The sequence below is a fragment of the Juglans regia genome, chromosome 6 (genome assembly GCF_001411555.2).
Source record: "Juglans regia cultivar Chandler chromosome 6, Walnut 2.0, whole genome shotgun sequence".
NCBI classification, from domain to species: Eukaryota; Viridiplantae; Streptophyta; class Magnoliopsida; order Fagales; family Juglandaceae; genus Juglans; species Juglans regia.
This window is the reverse complement of record NC_049906.1, coordinates 29,087,537-29,106,810: the sequence shown is the minus strand read 5'-3', so window position 1 is coordinate 29,106,810 and position 19,274 is coordinate 29,087,537. Positions and strand designations below refer to the sequence as shown.

Sequence of the window (19,274 nt, the reverse complement as noted above, 5' to 3'; positions counted from 1 at the left end):
CACAACTGCAGAATAATCACTTTCCATGGAGAAGAATTTGGAGAAATAAGGCCCCTCCTAGGGCGGCATTTTTTGCATGAGGGAAAGATTCTGACAATGGATAATTTATGAAAACACGGGGTGATAGTGGTGGAATGGTGTTGTATGTGTAAACAAAGTGGTAAGACTGTGGATCATCTTCTACTACATTGCAAGGTTGCTAGAGTGTTATGGGTCAACGTATTCTGACGAGTAGAGTTGGCCTAGGTTATGCCTGCAACATTGGTCGAACTTCTGGCATGTTGGTCGAACTTGGGTGGTATTCCACAAATCTTAATTGTGTGAAAGATGATTCCTATCTGTATTCTTTGGTGCATTTGGCAGGAGCAAAATGACCGGACGTTCGAAGATATGGAGTGTTCATTGGAGGAGATTAGATCGCTTTTTGTTAGAACTTTGTTTTCTTGGGCCAAAGCTGTAGATTTCAATGGCCTTAATTTTCATGACTTTCTTATTTTTATTTTTTCTTCCTAAATAGGTGTTATCTCTTGTATACCCCCTAGGTACTTGGGCTATGCCTATTCATATTAATATATTATAATCGTTTACTTATAAAAAATAAAAATAAAAAATCTAGTAAGGAACCAATATGAAACTTGGCACTGAATATATCTTCTTCATACTCAATTCTTCTTTGTCATAGATTACCCACCAATAATACCATGTGTGCAACTTAGTGTGGCGTTACAATCTCCCCCACTCCAATTTTAACATCCTGGTCAAGGCCCACATTGCTTGACTGCCCAACTCCACATGCTATTATTAGATTGTCTCTTGTATTGACCCAAGGGAAGTCCAAGCCATACTCGGACTTAGACTAGTCTAGATTACATTTGGAGCCCCTCGACATCGTTATAACACCCTGTTCCACCTAGTAAGAAACTAATGAGGTAGGGACGAATCTCGAGGGGCCTGGCCCCCCAAAGATTCTGAAAAATTTCAGTGAAACAAAAGAAAAAAAAGGAAAAAGAAAGAGTAAGGCATCGTTTGTTTTCATTGATGAGATAAGTTGAGATTAAAGTTAAAAAGTTGAATAAAATATTATTAGAGTATATTTTTTAATATTATTTTTGTTTTGGGATTTGAAAAAGTTAGAATTGTTTATTTTATTTTGTGTGAGAATTTTGGAAAGTTGTAATGATAAGATGAGAGATTTTCAAAGTTTTCAAAGTTTTGAGTTTTAGTCTTGAAAGCAAACCAGGCCTAGTTTTGGGTTTTAATTGCCGGAATTATTCTTCTCATAAGCAGTTAATGTGAAGCCACACATCTCTTTAGGAGAAGCATAATCTGCTTCAATTGTCCTTGGATGAGCTGAAATGATTCATCTTCAACACTCTTTTTCCTTGGATTCACTCATTGATTGCAATGGGGCTAGTTTTCACAATTTTCTTGTATCCATTTCTAGTTCATAGATGATGCTAGGTGTAATCCATGCACCCTTCCCGTGTACTTGGGCTAGGGCTATGCCTCTTTACAATCAATAGAACTTTCTTCTTACTTATAAAAAAAAGAAAAAGAAAAAAAGAGAGTTTGTAAGACTTGTTTCTTTTCAATAGAAATAGTAAAAAATGATTCACTCTTTTAATCTATTATAAAAGGGATAGGGGATCTTTATGGTAAATGGAACTGTTACTTTTTTCCAATTCCAAGTATGTTATCTTACCTACAAATCATGTACATGTCCAGTGATTCATGTAAACTTAAAATTTTTATTTTGTTTATTCCGATATGCAATTGGCTACATTAGTTTTGCATGTCATGTTGTGAATTGTTCATGAGTAACTTTCTACACTTTATTTTGAAATTTTTTTTATAAGTAAAAAAATGTTCTAAAAAAAAACTTTTTTTAGATTCTACAATATGAGTGCATAAAAAAATTTAAACTATATACATGGTTAAGACAAAGCTTCAAAATAAAATAAACTGTGCGAGCCTTTTAAATTATAAAAATTGTTAAGACAAGCTTCGAAGTAAAACGGAATATGACTTTCCTACAGATTATTTGGTAGTCTACATTAAGAAGGAAATTGCAGGAAGCTTTAATACGAATGTAATAAATGATTACTTTTATTTGTTGAAGAGCGTCATTTTTGTTAGGAACGATAAGTGAAAAACTAAAGCAAAAAGGGTGGAATCGATTACACACAACACAAGGTTTTATGTCGTTCGGCAACGTGCCTATGTCCATGCAGCTACAAAGGATTTTACCTAGATGAAAATCATAGATACAGTGCGTGGCAATATGGCGACCGTACATGGTATAATACAATATATGGTAGGGATGGCAAATTGTGTTAATGGGTCATGTTCATATCGTGTCAAGTAGTGTATATTATACAATATGAATCAACCCGAACACGACCCATTAAACTTAACAGGTCAAATTTGTAAACCCTAACACGATCCATTAAAATAACGGGTTGACACGACACAACCCGTTTTGACCCGTTATGAATTAATTAAAAATATATTGACACGAAACGACCTGTTTCAAACCGTTTATGTAAATGAGTTGAATTTACCCAAATAATCTATTTGACCTAATTAACATAATTTCACATAAAATTTAAAATCACAATATCTTCCAAAAATATAAAACTAACTACGTAAGTCTAAAATTACAATCCAAATAATAAAAACACCAAAATTACAATCCATAAGAAGTGTGGGAGGCGGTCGTGACTCATGAGAACTGACTCCAACTGAGAACTAAGAGAGAGAGAGAGAGAGAGTTACGAAATACAAAATAGGATTAAAGTATTTTTGTTTTTAGGTTAAGAATGATATAATTGTAATTTTGAGTAAAAAATTTAATGGGTCTAAATGAGTCACTAACGGGTTAAGCGGGTTGACCCGTTAGTGATCCATTAACATCAAACTCAAACTCGCTAATTTCGTGTCGTGTTCGTGTTGGGTTAACGGGTCGTATCACATATTTCCACCCTTAATATATAGTAAACCCTAATTAGCGGATCACTTTGGCTTGGATAAGCCCAAACCTCATTGAAAATTCACCAAAAATTGCAATTCATCCTTGTCGAGTCGGATCATCAAACTGGGCCGTACATAAACAGAACGAGGCTCCACACAAAGAAGCCCAACAATTCTCCCACTTGGAGATCGCTACATTCACAAGTATCAACCACCTGCCTCCAAAACTAAAATCTCCATTCCTGCAGCTCATAGTTCATGTCCTCAGGCTAGAAGACTAAAGTACAATTTGGATAGTGAGATGAGATAAGATAGTTTTAGATGAAAATTGAAAGTTGAATAAAATATTGTTAGAATATTATTTTTTAATATTATTATTATTTTGGGATTTGAAAAAGCTGAAATTGTTTATTATATTTTGTATGGGAATTTGGGAAAGTTATAATAATGAGATGAAACACTTTCACCATCCAAACGGAGCCTTTTGAATTTGCACACAACTTCAATTTCTCAAGTGTAACATCTTTAGTCAACACAATTGCAGGGTTCTTACTTTCACAAATCTTATCAAGTATCAACTGGTCCATCAAGAAGAGATAGAATAAAATGATATCTAATCTGAAGATGCTTGGTCTTGAAATGAAATGCTAGGTTCCTGGCAAGGAATATGGCACTCTGACTGTCACTATAGAGAGCACCCGTCTCATTCTTCTTACCCATCTCCTCCAAGAAACTTTGTAATCAAATCATAATTTGAGGCTTCAGATACAGCAACATACTAGGCTTCTGTGGTAGATAGAGAAGTAGTCTTTTGCAGTTTGAACACCAAGACACAGCAGTACCACCCAAAGTCTATACAAAACTTGTAGTACTCTTCTGGTTGTCAGTATCACCAGCTAAATCAACATCAACATAATCCTGCAGTTTTAGACCAGTCGTAGTAAAGCAAAGACACATATCTGAAGAACCCCTCAAGTACCTCAAAATTCACTTTACTGCCTCCAAGTGCTGCTTCCTGGATTGCCCATGTATCTATTCACAACTACCATTGCATGGGCAATGTCTGGTCTCCTACAAACCATAGCATACATCTAAGAGCTAATAGCTGAGGCATAGGGTACCTTACTCATAATCATGCTCCTCTTCAGTCTTCGGTGACTGATCCTTACTCTCAATATGTCCATTCTCTTGGACATTACGCCATCTAAAACTCATTCGGATGCATTTTCATTCAAAATTTTGTAATATCGACCTCAATGCCATAATCTCGTTTGAATTTGTAATTCCTTTGAGTTTAATGGAGAAAAGAAACTTCTTCGCTCGATCCCCCCTTCTTTCATTGCTTGATGTATTATACTTTTAGCAATGATGCCCATCGTCACACCCCTTAGATTTGTAGCACTTAGACACTGATGGAATTGTTTCTACTTGTCTAAGTCATCCATTATAGCATGTCAAATATTACGCTTGAGGACTACCCTTTTAATGTCTAGCACATGGCAACCGTGAGGAGCCATTGAAACCTAAGTTTCAATACCAAATCTTAGGATGATCAAGAAAGAGACATTAGACAATACTTGGAAAAAGTAGCTCATTTGTCTATGAAAATCTACGAAAGAGATACACAGTGAGATAAATTGTTTCACCACCTTATGAAAATTCACCCGAAATGATAGAGAGCTAACCATGAAAATAATTATCCTTTTCTTAACAAGCCATGGCTCAACTTATTGAGATTTTATATGCTTGGTGACTACACTGATATATTCATAGAGAAACCCTAATGTTCAAAATTCAGAAAGAAAAATAAAAAGTTTAACCAATAAATTTCTTAAAGTGCTGGGCATTTGAAGCAGTGTTCTGATGAGGCTTCAAAGTGAGGCCATTGACATCTGTTTCGTTTTGAAGCCCATCCAAACAGTGGTCTTCTAGAGAGGTGCTCTGATGCGTGTTTGGATTGGATTCCAACTGGGTACTCGCCAGTTCTTTTTCCAAGTAATAGAGACATTCACGGAAGGCATGCAACTTCGGCTAAATGGTCTTGGACATTCTACTGTCCTTTGGCTGTCAATCCATTGTTTGATGATGCTTCCCTTTGTTGAAATTCGATTTATTGCCTGTCTTAATGATTATTGTTCATCAGCTCTTGGGTTTGATAGTCAACAAAGAAAATTGATATGGATTTAGGTTAATTCTGCTCATGCCTTTTTGACTCATTGGATGTTTTCTGTCAAGCTACTAGGTTAATGTTTTTTGGCCACTTTTTTCTTGTTCAATTTTTGTTATGATTTTTTTGCCATTCCATTTGATTCGATTTTCTTTTTATAATTTCCCTTGTTGAAACCATACTTTCCCTCTTTGTCACAGATTAAACTTAGAGGATTCCTGTCACATACCCAGCAACTACGTATCGCATACTGGGGAATCACTTCTACAAAATTCCAATCCATGTCGTCTCTAGGATTACCATCCCCACGTTCAAAAGAGGAAACAGATGAGAATCAACCACCTGCAGAGGCTTCTGGTGTTGGAAGGAGCTGGGTTCAGAGCATGTTCAGCAGAGACACAGCATCCAGAACAAACTCTTTTAGTCGCGTTCGTAGATGGGCTTCTGATGCTGGCAATGCGGGTACTCTTTTGTCATCGTTGCATGCATGCATCATTAGTTTTTCTGTTAAGGTAATCTTACTACAACCACATGGTTTATTGTCTTCCAATCTTAGACACAAATGAGAATGGGACTCCTCGCAAACAAGATCTATTGGCTGGAGGGCATAAGAAAATTCAAACCAATGTTCGTATACTTAGGGGTCATAGTGGTGCTGTTACTGCTCTACATTGCGTGTCAAGAAGAGAGGTGTGGGATCTGGTGGGTGACCGTGAAGATGCAGGCTTCTTTATCAGTGGAAGTACAGACTGCTCTGTAAGTTTGAATTTTTGGCTTTTATCTTCTAACTTGCTTGAGAGGCTTTTTATAAAATGTCATGCAGGTCTTAAAGATGTTATGGGTACTCATTTTCTACAATCATGCAGGTTAAGATCTGGGATCCTAGTCTTCGCGGTTCTGAACTTCGGGCAACTTTGAAAGGACATACAAGGTTTTCTTTCCCCCCTTTGATTGAAGCCAATCTTTCCTACTCCCCTTGCCTCCCTATTGCTGTTTGACTCACCATGGATTAACTCTTCTTTTTTGGCTCATTTGTAGAACCGTCCGTGCAATAAGTTCAGATCGAGGTAAGGTGGTATCAGGATCTGATGACCTGTCTGTTTTAGTATGGGACAAACAAACAACTCAGCTTTTGGAAGAGCTAAAAGGCCACGATGGACAGGTTTTGTGTACTCAATGCATCTTTCTTTGATTGCAAAAAAATAAAAATAAAAAATAAAGGAGTATGGAATAAAAAGGGTGTATGCATAAAGCATGTGTGGAAGAGCGGCCAATGCATTAACATTAGGTTCAATGAGATTTTAAAACCAAAGAATTGGTAAAAAAAGGTCTCATGCCATGCCCCCCCAACAAAAAAATGAAATAATCCTCTTAGCTCTCAAAAGCTAATAGAAAATGCATGTATTTTGGTTTTTGCTAAAACAAAAGGTTTAGTCCCAAGTCCAAAATTTTGATTTTTTTGTGAAACCTTAAAGTTTAATGTAATACTCCAGATTAAGTATGAGGAGTAGTGAATGAGATCTCACATTGTTTGATATAAAGAAGTTCTTGACTTTATAAGCATTCCAATCGAAGCCAATTGTTAAAAAAAAAATAAAAAATAAAACCCTATAGAGAGAGAAAACTTGCCGCCAGCCTTCACCCACCCTAGACCGGTGAGTGACACCTCACCACAGGCACAGACAAGGCCGACAGGCCCCGATGACTTCGCTAAGGGTCGTCCGGCATAGGTCCTAGCTCCGGCGTCCTAGATTTTCGGAAGATTCTCTCTGTCTTTCTCAGAGGTGACATTGACCATCGAAGCTGTGCCTCCGCCACCGCCATAGACAAGACCGACAAGCTCCAACGACTCCTTTGAGGGCCCTCCAATGTCGGTCCCCTTCCGATGACCGGGATTTTTATTTTTACTTTCATCGGCGCAGACCTGGTGTTTCTGATCTGCTTTTTATTTTCGTATAATCCTTGAGATGACAAAGTGAGATTATCTTGGGAGATGATCTTGTGACTTGGGATCAGAAGATGACGATGCACGACGTGGATTTATCTCAGATGGAAGGTGAGAGGTGGTTGAAGGCGGGATAAAAACTTTCGTTTTTATGAAAAAGGGAGGAAATAGCTTTCGCATCTTTGAACATAGTAAAATGATGGCTAAGTTCATGTTTTTAGGTGGGACGGTAACTTCATGGGTGGCTAAGGGGATAGAGGATTGTTTAGAACTCAACTGTCATGAAGGATTCTTCAGGGAGCTAAGGATGGGAAATGGAGATCTCATCATTCAACGTCATATTAATGCAAGGGGCAACTTTTAGCAACTCTCATAATTCTGGAATGGAAGGAGGAAAAGATTTCTGCAGTCCATTAGAAGCGTTACTGGGTCCAAAGCCGCTATTTTGAAGCATGCAAACAGAGGGGAGTTTGTTGATGGAAAGACAATGGGAAGGCCTTCCTCGGTCAAATGTGCTTCGTACGCTTCGGTGTTGAGATCACTAGTGGGTAGTCCAGCTGAGAATAGCTCCGCGGCGGAAGGAAAGGGTAAGACACTTTAAGGAGACAAAGGCTATCAGGTGAAATTGGGAGAAGTGGAGGGGTCTTGTGGGCTGTCAAAGCTCAATTGATGGGAGTTATGGAGTATGCATGTGATCTCATGATTAAAGTGGATAAGGGGCTAGACCTAGTTGTGAGTTTGGGTGGTAGGTCAAAAACGGACAAAGGGAGGCGGGGGGAGATCCTACGGGTTTGAAGGCCTCAAGTGCGCTGGCAAAGAGCGTTTCGATGCTGTCACAGATAGGGTCGTTGGATGCCCACATCTCTGTTCACACCGGTGTCACTCAGGACATCGGTAGCTTGTCGTTTGACTGCCTTCAATCACCAGTTGCTAATGAGGTTGGTACTTTTTCCAAGGTTTACTTTCAGTTGAAGATGGGGGTCCTTTCAAGGTCTTGAGTACTTTGGAAGAAATTGACGAGCCTCTTTTAGAAGATGAAAGAGAAGAGCTTGGGGCTGGATGGGTGTAAAAATATTTTCCCACCGGCCAATAACAAACAGACACATAAGCAATCTATTTATCACTGAAATGCACCTGCATGTATGAGAAAAGATGCCCATAGCACAATCCGACGTTCTCTCTCTCTCTCTCTCCCATCTTCACTCTCCCTCCTTGGTAGGACTCTCCATACTTGCACATGCTCCCTATAGTTCACCCAGTCCAGCACTAGCATTTGGTACCGAATCTCCGCCACCACTGGCCCCACAACTAAACGTTTGAGCTCCGGTGAACCCGCTGTCGACTTTATCTCCCCCGGTGCCCTCTCCAGCAAATCTCTCTCCAAACTCCTTCCCGACTCCAAAATCATAGGCTCCGACGCAAAAGCCTCCAATTGCTGACAATATCAATCTGGAAAAGAGATCTGGCAACGGAAAAGAAGAAAAGAGCTCGTCTAACAAGATGAGCAGGGGCAAGAAAGCGAGGATCATGGTGGCAGTAATAGTGGCGGCAGGGCTAGTAGTATTGGCCGGGTTTTTGTACAAGAAGCGCCGGGACAACATTCGGAGAGGTCAATATGGGTATGTAGTGAGAAGAGAGATACTTTGAAAAGGCACCGTGGGGTTCAACTTCCTATCAACCAATACTAAATTTCATGAGCAGAGAGAGGTTTCTGGATTTTATTTATATAATTTACTAATATAGGTTTATTGAATACTGTTGGGTACATTATTTTTGTTTTGATTTTTTGGTTTGGGGTTTTCTTTTTTTTGGGCTTCCGTCGGCCATGGAGGAGTGCAGATGGGAGGGAGAGAAAAGAGAGGGTTGGGAGGGAAAGGGAGAGTGAAGATGGGAGGGAGAGGGAGAGAGCGTCGGATTATGCTATGGGCGTTTTTCTCATACATGCGGATGCATTTTAGTGATAAATAGATTGCCTACGTGTCTGTTTGTTATTGGCCGGTAGGAAAATGTTTTTCACACCCATACAACCCCAAGCTTTCCTCAAGATGAAAATGGGGTAATAGAAGGTAGTGTTTCCCCTACCTATTCTATGCTTCCTAAGGGAGCAGTAGGGTTTGACAAAGTGGCACAGAAAGGATCGTCAGGGGGTGGAGCGCATACAAGCAATATCCTCGTCAATGGAGGGGAGGAAGCTTTAATGGTGACAGCAACAATGGACAGCAACCAGATAGTTGTTGAGGAGGTTTGGGATTTGATTGCAGGATATGGCAGGGAGGAAATTATGGGTTTGTTGTTGGTGGTGCCTTGTGAGGAGGAATGTCTAGGGTCGGGAGTGCAGTTGGGTACTGTGTCTGGGGATAATGTTGTTCCCTTGGTTTCTCTCCCTCTAAACAATATAGTGGGTTCACCATCGGATTGGTTTCTACATAAGGTTAACAAGATTCAGCATATCGTGGGGCTCACACATGGAGGATGTGAAGACCAATTTAAAGCACTACTCATTGCGATTAAGGCGAGCCACTCACTTGAAACCAAATCAAGTTTTAAGAAAAGCATGAAGTTAAAGCGTATTTCTTGGGCAATCAACTACGACGCTAAGGGTGGTAGCTCAAGTCGAGGGAAGACTAAAGGGAGGGCATCATGAAGACGTTCTTGTAGAGGAAGTTTCGGGTGGAGTATTAGTCTTACGGGAAACAAGGGGTTGGGGTTAGGGTGGTGTGCTTTATTCCAATTCGGGCTTAATGTATTTTGAGTAGTTTTTCATGGGCTTTTTGGGTCATTAGGAGCTTTCTAGTATGGGCTAGATGATTTCTTGTATACGTCCAGTGTACTTGGTTACTTCTATTGATATATATATAATATTTTTATTTATAAAAAAAAAAATAGTCATTTTGGAGTATAGGCCTAAGTATGACTTGTACTTTCTTTGGATCAATATATTTAGTCCGTGATCTTTCACTACCATAATTGGTATGCACTATATATCCTTAAGCTGATGAACATGACAATAATATATATTTTTTTTAATTAGGTTTATAAAATCATTTTTGTATGACTACATATAGCAAAATATATTTATTCAAGAAATAAAAAATAGTTATTTATTATATAATATTGGTTCACTCCCTCCCCCACAAAGATCAATTTCAAGCTCCACCTTTAAGTAGTGGGTTAGTAGGAGGTGGATTGTAACAGTCCAAGTGGCCTTTGGCAGGGGCTAGCTTGCGAGACTGCTGCATTGGATCAGTAGGAACCGAGTTTATTTTAGTTAGTGGCATGGGCTTAGGCCCAAGTAGATTAATGATGTAATGGACCTTTTAATTTTCTTATTATGTTTATTGGGCTTTGCCTATTTCTATTAATACAGTACCTTTGATTACCTATCAAAAAAAAATTCTTATTATGCTTAAGTTAGTTGTTCAAGCCATGTCCAACGAGGCCCAATAGATGGGAGGCCTTCCATTAGGGAATTCCTACATATAGATGTGGGGAGCGTCATGTTTGTTTTTTGTCTAGAAACTAATAGAATTCTTATTTTTCTAGTTTATTCTTCTTCTTACTCTCTCTTATTCTGGAGGTTCTCACCCTCGAAGTGAGATTGTTCATTCAACCCTTAGGGGTGTGTTGCATGGATTATATATATAGGCTTGGAGCTAGCGCCCATCTTCAACCCTATATATTGTACCAATTTCTATTTTTTTACCTCAGTTAATTTAGGCACTCTTTGAAAATGACAACGCCATAAATAATTGCAGCTTCTAAGAAAAATTCCTGGAATTTATTTTTTGCCTCTTTTTCCTTCCAAGTAATGAAGACATTATGGAGAGGAGTGAAGCATATGCAGTTGATGATTGCAATTGAATTAATCTAGTTTTTTGTCCTTGTAGGTTAGTTGTGTGCGCATGTTGTCAGGCGAGCGTGTCCTCACTGCTGCCCATGACGGTACTGTGAAGATGTGGGATGTTAGAACTGATACATGTGTGGCAACAGTAGGCCGTTGTTCAAGTGCAGTTCTATGCATGGAGTATGATGACTCAACAGGAATCTTGGCTGCGGCTGGCAGAGATGCGTATGTATATTGAAAGTAACAATTATGCTTGATACTCCAGATGATCAAGTTTTGCATGTAAATATCTGTCTGTATATCTATGAACGTGAATACTTGCATTACAGGGTTGCAAATATCTGGGACATCCGTGCAGGTAGGCAGATGCACAAGCTGTTAGGGCACAGCAAATGGATTAGGTGAGATGAAAGATCATATAATATACATTTTCTTGCTTCTATAGTTTGTTAGGGATAGTAAAGATGCTTTGACTGTAAAATATGCAGGTCAATAAGAATGGTTGGCGATACCTTAATTACTGGTAGTGATGATTGGACAGCACGAGCGTGGTCTGTTTCACGGGGAACGTGTGAAGCTGTTCTAGCATGCCATGCTGGTCCAATATTATGTGTTGAGTATTCCCCATTGGACAGAGGAATAATAACAGGTTGAACCTTATCACCCATTCTGTTTCTTGTGTTCTTTCCATTTGCTTTTCTGTCATGCCATGCTGGTCCAATATTTATTAAAAAAATGATGTCCTTTTCAGGTTCAACTGATGGGCTGCTGCGGTTTTGGGAGAATGAGGAGGGTAAGAGCATTAATGATCTCTTGACTACTGAGGTTTTTTCTTTCCATTCCTTTGAGGCGCGGCTATGGCTATAATTCAGCCTAGTCAAGCCAAGTATTGAAGGTTCAAACTATTCGGTTAATTTAATTTTTTATTCAAACACAAGCTAAGCATGACTTTATCATCGAGCTACATTTATGTTCTTAATTGGTTCTTTTTTGTCAAATGAGATGAAGCTTTTTCATGAGCTGCTCAAAAAATTTTATTTTTTGAAATGAAATACGTTTCATTACTGAAATCTTACATAAAGTCAATTTAATCATTTAGCCTAGCTTAAACTATATACATGAGCTTTTAAAAAATAAATAGGGAAGTCTTGTATTTTTAATCAACTATAAATAACTTTTTACTAAAAAAGATGGGTTATTTATATACATGAACTCTTAAAAATTAAATCGGAAAATCTTAATCAAATATAAATGACTTTTTACTAAAGAAAGATAGGTTATTTATATACTATCTTATGAATTGTGCAAATATCGAGAAACCAATTTTGTGCTTATAATAATATATTTATATAGTTCATATATAGATACATACATATCTATGTCAAGAATTATATTCACATGGATTTAAACATCTATTGTGTTAAGAATTTGATCCACTCTTATCTTCTAAAATACTTGCAATGCTCCCATTCTGAAGTTAAAGTCTCTGAGGACCATGAGCTGACGATAGAAGATTTTGAAATGCTCTTTTTCAATACCTATTACTTTGGGCAGCTTCTATATATTTTAGTAGGCTGAGTTTCATGTCAGGTGTTCCTCTTGTATACCAACTATGTGATTGGGGCGTGCCTTTTATCATTTTTAATAAAATTTTCTTTACTCATGAGAAAGTTAAAAGTAATATAATGCAAAAAATGTGAAGTTATACGAGCTTCCCTGATTTGAGCGTAGATTGAGAAATGAGCCTAAATTTTGGTTCAACCTTGGAAGTGAACCAAACTCAAGCAGAGGTTGAGCTATTTCTGAACAGCTCAGTTTGTTTACAATCCTAGGTGTGGCTGCCATTTTTTTATCTAATATGATTGAGCCCATTGTATCAAAGCAGCTACACAAAGATTTCCATATTGTTTTTGTTTAGAAGTAAAAATTTATTAATATCAATTGGCATAGCCAAGTACACTGGATGCATACAAGAGAAAACACCTAGCTATGATTCATGAAGGAGAAATAGATACAAAGAAATCATGAACATTAATCCCATTAAAGTCTAAGGAGTGATATGGATTCAGAGATGAGTTAAGATGGTTTGTGAATAGTAGAATAAAAATTGAATTGTTTATTATATTTTATGTGGAAATTTGGAAAAGTTGTTTTGGGATTTGAAAAAGTTGAATTGTTTATTATATTTTGTGTGGAAATTTGAAAAAGTTGTAATGATGAGATGAGTTGAGGTGAGTTTTAAATTCAAACGAAGCCTAAAGCTATTGTTTAGGAAAAAAAAAATGTGTTGAAAAAGAAGTTTTGATCATTTTTTTCCCTCTAGATGCACTACAAAAGGCAAATTGGAATCATCTTCCATGTTGCTGGGATTCACAGGATACCATGAAGATTCTCCAGCTGGCAAGAAGATCAGCCACCCTCCCAGGCATAATCCTTGCTAACACAACTCTGCCAAGAATGTCATTCAGCCCTAGAAACCTTTCAATGAAGCAGCAAGTGGTCCACAGTTTCACTTTCACCACTCTTCCTACATGTACAGCACTAGTTGATCACAGTAGTTTGGCGTAGGCTATCCATGGTCAGGATCTTCCCTAGTGCTGCTGTCCATACAAAGAAAGCTGCCTTACTTCCAAATGTTCCTCCAAGGGAAATGGTTACTCTCATGATTAGTGTTGACCTTTTAGAATGAACGGATAGAGAAATTCCCTTCTTAGAAAGACTCCATGACATCTTATCTGCTTCTTGAATCCTTGTTCCTGTACAGTACAATAAACTGAAGAATTCTGTGAGCATCCCAACTTCCCAATCATGTGCCGCTCTAAGGAATTGAATATTCCATTAATAGAACCACCAAAAATCTCCACACCAACTATCGTTCCAAAAATTGATCATAGAACCATCCCCCACCACAAACCTAATGTGTTGAGAAAATACCCCCCCTAGCCCCTTCTGGTGTGCCCGCGGCGGAATCTATCACCACCTTCCATAGCCATTTCATAAGGAGAGCCCAGTTGAACACCTCTAAGTTTTGGATCCCCATCCCGCCACATGAGGACAGGTGCATACCTTATCCCAATTGACAAGCTAAAATTTAAATTCTTCAGTCCACTCTAAAGGAAGCACATTGGAGCTTCTCTATGCGATTTCCACACCGGCCGATATAGGGAACAATGAGAGCAAATACTTAGGCAAGCTTGGGTGTACTCTTGATTAATGTGATCCGACCACCTTTCAATAAGTACAACCTCTTCCGACTTGCCAACCTGCACTCACTCTTCTGAATCACTTCATTCCATATGGACCTAGCCTTGAAGGAAGCTCCTAATGGGAGGGAGGCCAAGCTACTTCATGGGCAAAGAAGATATCTTACAACTCAAAGATCTAGCCAAGCTCCTTAAATTTTTAGCATTCCCCACTGGACTGGGACCACTTGGGACTTAGAAAGGTTCACCTTTAAGCCTAACACAGCCTGAAAGCAAAGAAGTGCCCTTGATGAATGATTTCAATCCACATCTTTATTCTAAGTATCGTCTGCAAACTATAAATGAGAGATGTTAAGAAAACCTCAGTTATGATTCCCACTGAGAAACCCTTCACAATTCCATATAGTTGGACATGTTTGCACCTCTGTTATCATTTGCATCCTCTTGTTATGTAGGTTTCATGATATATTCCGATATGTTAGGACTGTAGAGTCCCATGTTTTAGAAGAGAGTATTTGCACTTTTTTTTATAGCCATCACGAATTCACTGCTGTGAGAAATATGAAATCGTGGTTAAGTTATTGTAGGTTAAATAATACTGAGTTTCTTACTAACCGCCCGCTGATGGCACAATACTTGTTATACTGGGCTCAATTTTTTTTGCTGCTTTCTCTAGCTCGTAGACTATAATTAGGTGTTTCTCTCTTGTATACTACCTGTACTTGGGCTATGCCTAATTATGAGGATCCATAAATTTTCTTATCAAAAAACAAATTATGGAGGTTTTCATCAGTGAGATTACATTAAATCTTTGGATCCAATAATCCAGAATTATGTTTGCCTGGAATTATATTTGCGCTTATGCACAGATGTGGATTGTGGACTACTGGATTGGAAACTTTTCAATATGAAGATAAATGCCACAATATATGTAACAACCCAAGGGAAAGCCATAGCCACATTTGGGCCCATATCAAAAGGACTGGTTAATGTTACAATTGGAGTCTTTTGGAATTCATTATAAAGAGCAAGAACTTCTTCCCAAGCAATATGAGATCCCATTCACCACCTTCTATTATAGGTGGCTCCGCTCAAGTGCTACATTTCTGGTTGGATCTGGCTCTAATACCATTTTTAATGACCTAACAGAAAGCAGAAGCTACATCAAGACCCATACTCCATGAGAACTAGTCAATGTTAGAATTGGTGTCCCTTGGAATCCATTATGAAGGGCAAGAAATTATCCATCCTAAGCAATGTCTATCCCATTGACCACTTTCCTATACTCAATCCGGGATATTACAACTTATGCATTTGTTTATTTAACATAATAAAAGAGAAGGAGGTGGGCGGAGGATGATTTGTGTCGTGGGAGATGTGTTCTTGAGCATCTATGCTTCATATTTTGAAGAAGATGCGAATCTGTTCAAAAAGAAATCTGTGGGGTGTGTGAGCTTGATGTACTTTCTCGGCCCACTTTCTATCATTTTAACCTTTTAGGAGGGTCTATTTCCTAAAAGACCATTGCATCCTGGACATGCAAGGGCTGGATTAGGTTCGTTGTTATGTTATTAGGCTAGAGATTTTTCGTGAGCTTGATATATTTATCAGCCATCTTTCTAGCATCTTTCTAGGGAAAACGGGAAATGGTTATTGTTTGTGGAGAGAAAAAGAGAGAGTAATATGCTAGGCTGTTGAGAAAGTTAGTGTCAGCAGCTTTGCAGGTTGCTTTCTTTTAGAATTGAACTTGTACGGTAAATTAAATGATTGCAGAATTAGTTGCTGGTGTTTGAAGACATGACCGTTTTCTTCTTCATTATATTAAGAAGTTTAACCAGGCATCAGGCATTATTAACATTAATTGTGCACTGCATGCAGGTGGTATAAGGTGCATGAAGAATGTTACCATACATACTGCTGCTATATTATCCATCAGCGCTGGGGAACACTGGTTAGGTATTGGAGCAGCTGATAATTCTCTGTCTCTCTTTAATCGGCCCCAAGAGAGACTTGGTGGCATCTCTAGCACAACTTCAAAAACAGCAGGCTGGCAACTCTACCGTACTCCACCAAGGACAGTTGCCATGGTATGTGTTGTCCGTCTTTCCTTCTCCTTGTCTATTTCCTACTTGATCCTTCACTCAGGGTGGAGCAACAGCAAAGTTCCACTATAGGTTTCAACATTTCCATAGTATCTCAAGCAGAAAAATATTTATATAGCTATAGTATATGAAATAGAGAGATCTAGAACTGTCAAAAGTTTGTTCTTTCTTTTGGAACTCTTAAGAGCTAGAAAACTTTTTTTTTTCAATTTTAAGATTTCCGTAGTATCTCAAGCAGAAAAATATTTTAATTAGCTAGTATATGAAATAGAGATAATTCATCTACTTCAACCCAATTTTTAAAGAGAATATATTATATGTTTCATTTTAATTCCTCTTATGATACATGATACTGTGTGCATATTAAGCATATTCAAAATTTGGCCCTGCCCCTACCTTTATTGTGCTCTTGAAACAGTAATGCAATAACGTCTCCAATCCTTCATGTATAGTATCAATCTCTTGACTCGATGTTTCTGTCAGACACTTTTCTTGTTCATACTTGGATCATCCTTGTAAATTCGAACTTTCCTTTTACCTTGTAAATTCGAAAAACTCATTAAACCTAGGCGCACGGTTATCTCAGGAAGTTCATTACTTCTGGTATTTTTAGTCAAATTACAAATGCTGATTTTTTTATGATTCTTATTATTGAATGTACCGTAATAGTTAAATTATCAGACTAAAAAGATTGGAAAGCTGCTTGGCTATCTTTTACAAATCTTAAAGAAATACATTAAATGTCGCAAGTCGAAAGGTTACAATGCATGATACTGGATATCTGAATTTATGCTTACTTGACTTTGGCCCTATTCTGTGGTATACAGGTACGGTGTGTGGCTTCCGACCTTGAGAGGAAAAGGATATGCAGTGGTGGTCGAAATGGACTTCTTAGGCTGTGGGAAGCCACCATCAACATTTAAATGTTTGTTGTATTTTATTCCTGTTGTGTAGTTGTCGAAAGGATCACGAGGGAAATGGTTGTGATGGCTTTTCTTTGTATTTCTTTCAATTTGTTTATGTAATTTGTAAGTCTGGCGAAATCCTAATCTTGCCTCTGGGCTGCTTTAGCGTTATTGTTTGCATTGTTTGGTTCATTCATTTATACAAGTGCCTGTAATTCAATATATAGGAAGTTTTGTGTCAATGTTTGCCTCGAGTGTTTTATGATGGGAAGAGGATTGCTATGCAGATGATTGTATTGTAATGTGCAGATGAATTATTCTGAAGTGATGAATGTATGTGCTCTGAATTCATTAATTTTCTAGAAATATTTTTCATTAAAATTTTCCTTAAAATAGATTGCCTCGTGATTTGTATATGTTATTGCCGCAATTCAGAACTTCTCAGGAATTTGGGAATTTAGGACTGCAATTCCTTGTGCAAAAAAATTTGGGACTGCAATTTAAAAAGAATAATGTTAGTATATCCTTTCATTTTGTCTCCTCATTTTGACTGCTCAGGTATTTAATTTTTTTTACCAACTGATTAAGGAATTGACTATATTAATGTATTGGTATTTTTTTTATTTTTAAAAAATGTTTAAAAAAAAGTACAATTTGTACAAGGGGCATGCCAAGTGGACAAACTGAGGGATAGTAGCACTACCCATTTATAAAAGAGTAAAGTTACTCTCACCGTGCTGGGACCTCCCGTTACATTTTTTTTTATTGATTAAGTGTTTTTTAATAATGTTGTGATTTTTTTATTTCTTAAAAAAATACAACAATTACACTGACGATAGATCTTAGTGAGAGTTGGGAGCGGTGGCTAGAGCCACCCTTTGTAAAAGGAAAAATATTTGCATCAGTCCCACACCAGCACACACTCAACCTATTGAGTGTAAAAGAAAAAAAAAAAAAGTGATGTGAAGTGTGTGCTGGTGTGGGGCTGATGCATAGCATTTCCAGTATACCTTACCAAATGCCAAAAGATCAATGCAGTGATAAATACTAATCTGTAATTGAAAAAAATGTATCCCAAAAAATTTCCTGGGGGAAGAATAAAGGTTTTAGTTTCCATAGTTTCTAGATGAGTTCAGTAGCCTTGATGGTATATAAAATTTTTCCACAAAGGTTGGCTGCGTTGGAAGCATGTTTGTTAAGAAACAAACTTGAATGGTGAGGGATCTTAGCCAGTAATCTTTTCCCATCAAGGATGTTAGGAATTTAAAAATGGCCACGAAGAGAAAAAGAAAAAAAATAAAAATCAGGTTCTCAGCAAGTAATATTTGCAATACAACTTCCTCCTGAATAAAGTGATTGGTAATCCAATGGCTACATGTGTTGTATTAATACTCTTGCCATTTCCAAGATCTAAATTTTAGATCTGATCACCTTATCTCGCTATCACCGATACGTGGATTCCACATGCAATCACATGCGGGCACGAAGAAACTCAGCCAGCGGCAATCCAGGCCAATCGATACCAGTTATCCTACTATGTTTCCACTTTTCCTAACCAAATATCATAACAAATTATAGTGCACCACCAAAATCCACTGCCTCCAGTGGTGGCAACACAGTTTGTACAGCTGTTCAAATTATAAAAAAACTGTCATTTAAGATAGCGCCTTCTTTGCAGGAAATGGGTGGGGATCAAGTCTAGTCCCAAAACTCAATCTATTTTTTATTTTTGTACTGACTTTGTTGTAATTGGATGTTTGTTGGGAAACCCCTCTCCCTTCTCATGTATCTGATTTCCTTATGTTAATGAAATATTTGTTTGACTAGGAAAAATAAAAAGAGAATGATCCATCAATCCAATAGTCCTGCGTGGCAATAAAATCATTTTCTCTATGGGTGCAAATACACACCCACACACACACACACACACACACACACACATATATATATATATATAATATAGTGGTATAGGAGTTGATCTCTACTTTCCACATACATCCTCTTTTGGTTCATCCTTTTCAGCCCTCGAATAATAAAATGTCTTCCAACTCATCAAACCCTCAAGCTACTCGACAACCGGTAGTACTACTGGCCGGAAAATGTTCCACTGATCTTTGTGATTGCTTTGACGATCCCTC

The 19,274-nt window shown here is 37.9% G+C and overlaps 1 protein-coding gene across 2 annotated transcripts in view; it reads left to right on the top strand.

The window, feature by feature from the left end:
- The window catches only part of LOC108997149 (DENN domain and WD repeat-containing protein SCD1-like), a 43,070-nt gene extending 25,602 nt beyond the window's left edge, over window positions 1-17,468 (top strand). Inside the window, exons 22-31 of one of the 2 annotated variants that reach the window (XM_035691018.1) lie at window positions 5,338-5,599; window positions 5,694-5,893; window positions 6,004-6,068; window positions 6,176-6,299; window positions 10,970-11,151; window positions 11,256-11,327; window positions 11,415-11,575; window positions 11,678-11,719; window positions 16,008-16,216; window positions 17,059-17,468. In XM_035691018.1, the coding sequence (XP_035546911.1) occupies window positions 5,338-5,599; window positions 5,694-5,893; window positions 6,004-6,068; window positions 6,176-6,299; window positions 10,970-11,151; window positions 11,256-11,327; window positions 11,415-11,575; window positions 11,678-11,719; window positions 16,008-16,216; window positions 17,059-17,154 (1,413 nt within the window). In that variant the 3' untranslated portion in view covers window positions 17,155-17,468. Of the gene's footprint in view, window positions 1-5,337; window positions 5,600-5,693; window positions 5,894-6,003; window positions 6,069-6,175; window positions 6,300-10,969; window positions 11,167-11,255; window positions 11,334-11,414; window positions 11,576-11,677; window positions 11,720-16,007; window positions 16,217-17,058 lie in introns of those variants that run through there. The other variant, XM_018973307.2, reaches the window with a different exon arrangement.
- The last annotated feature ends 1,806 nt before the right edge of the window (window positions 17,469-19,274 follow it).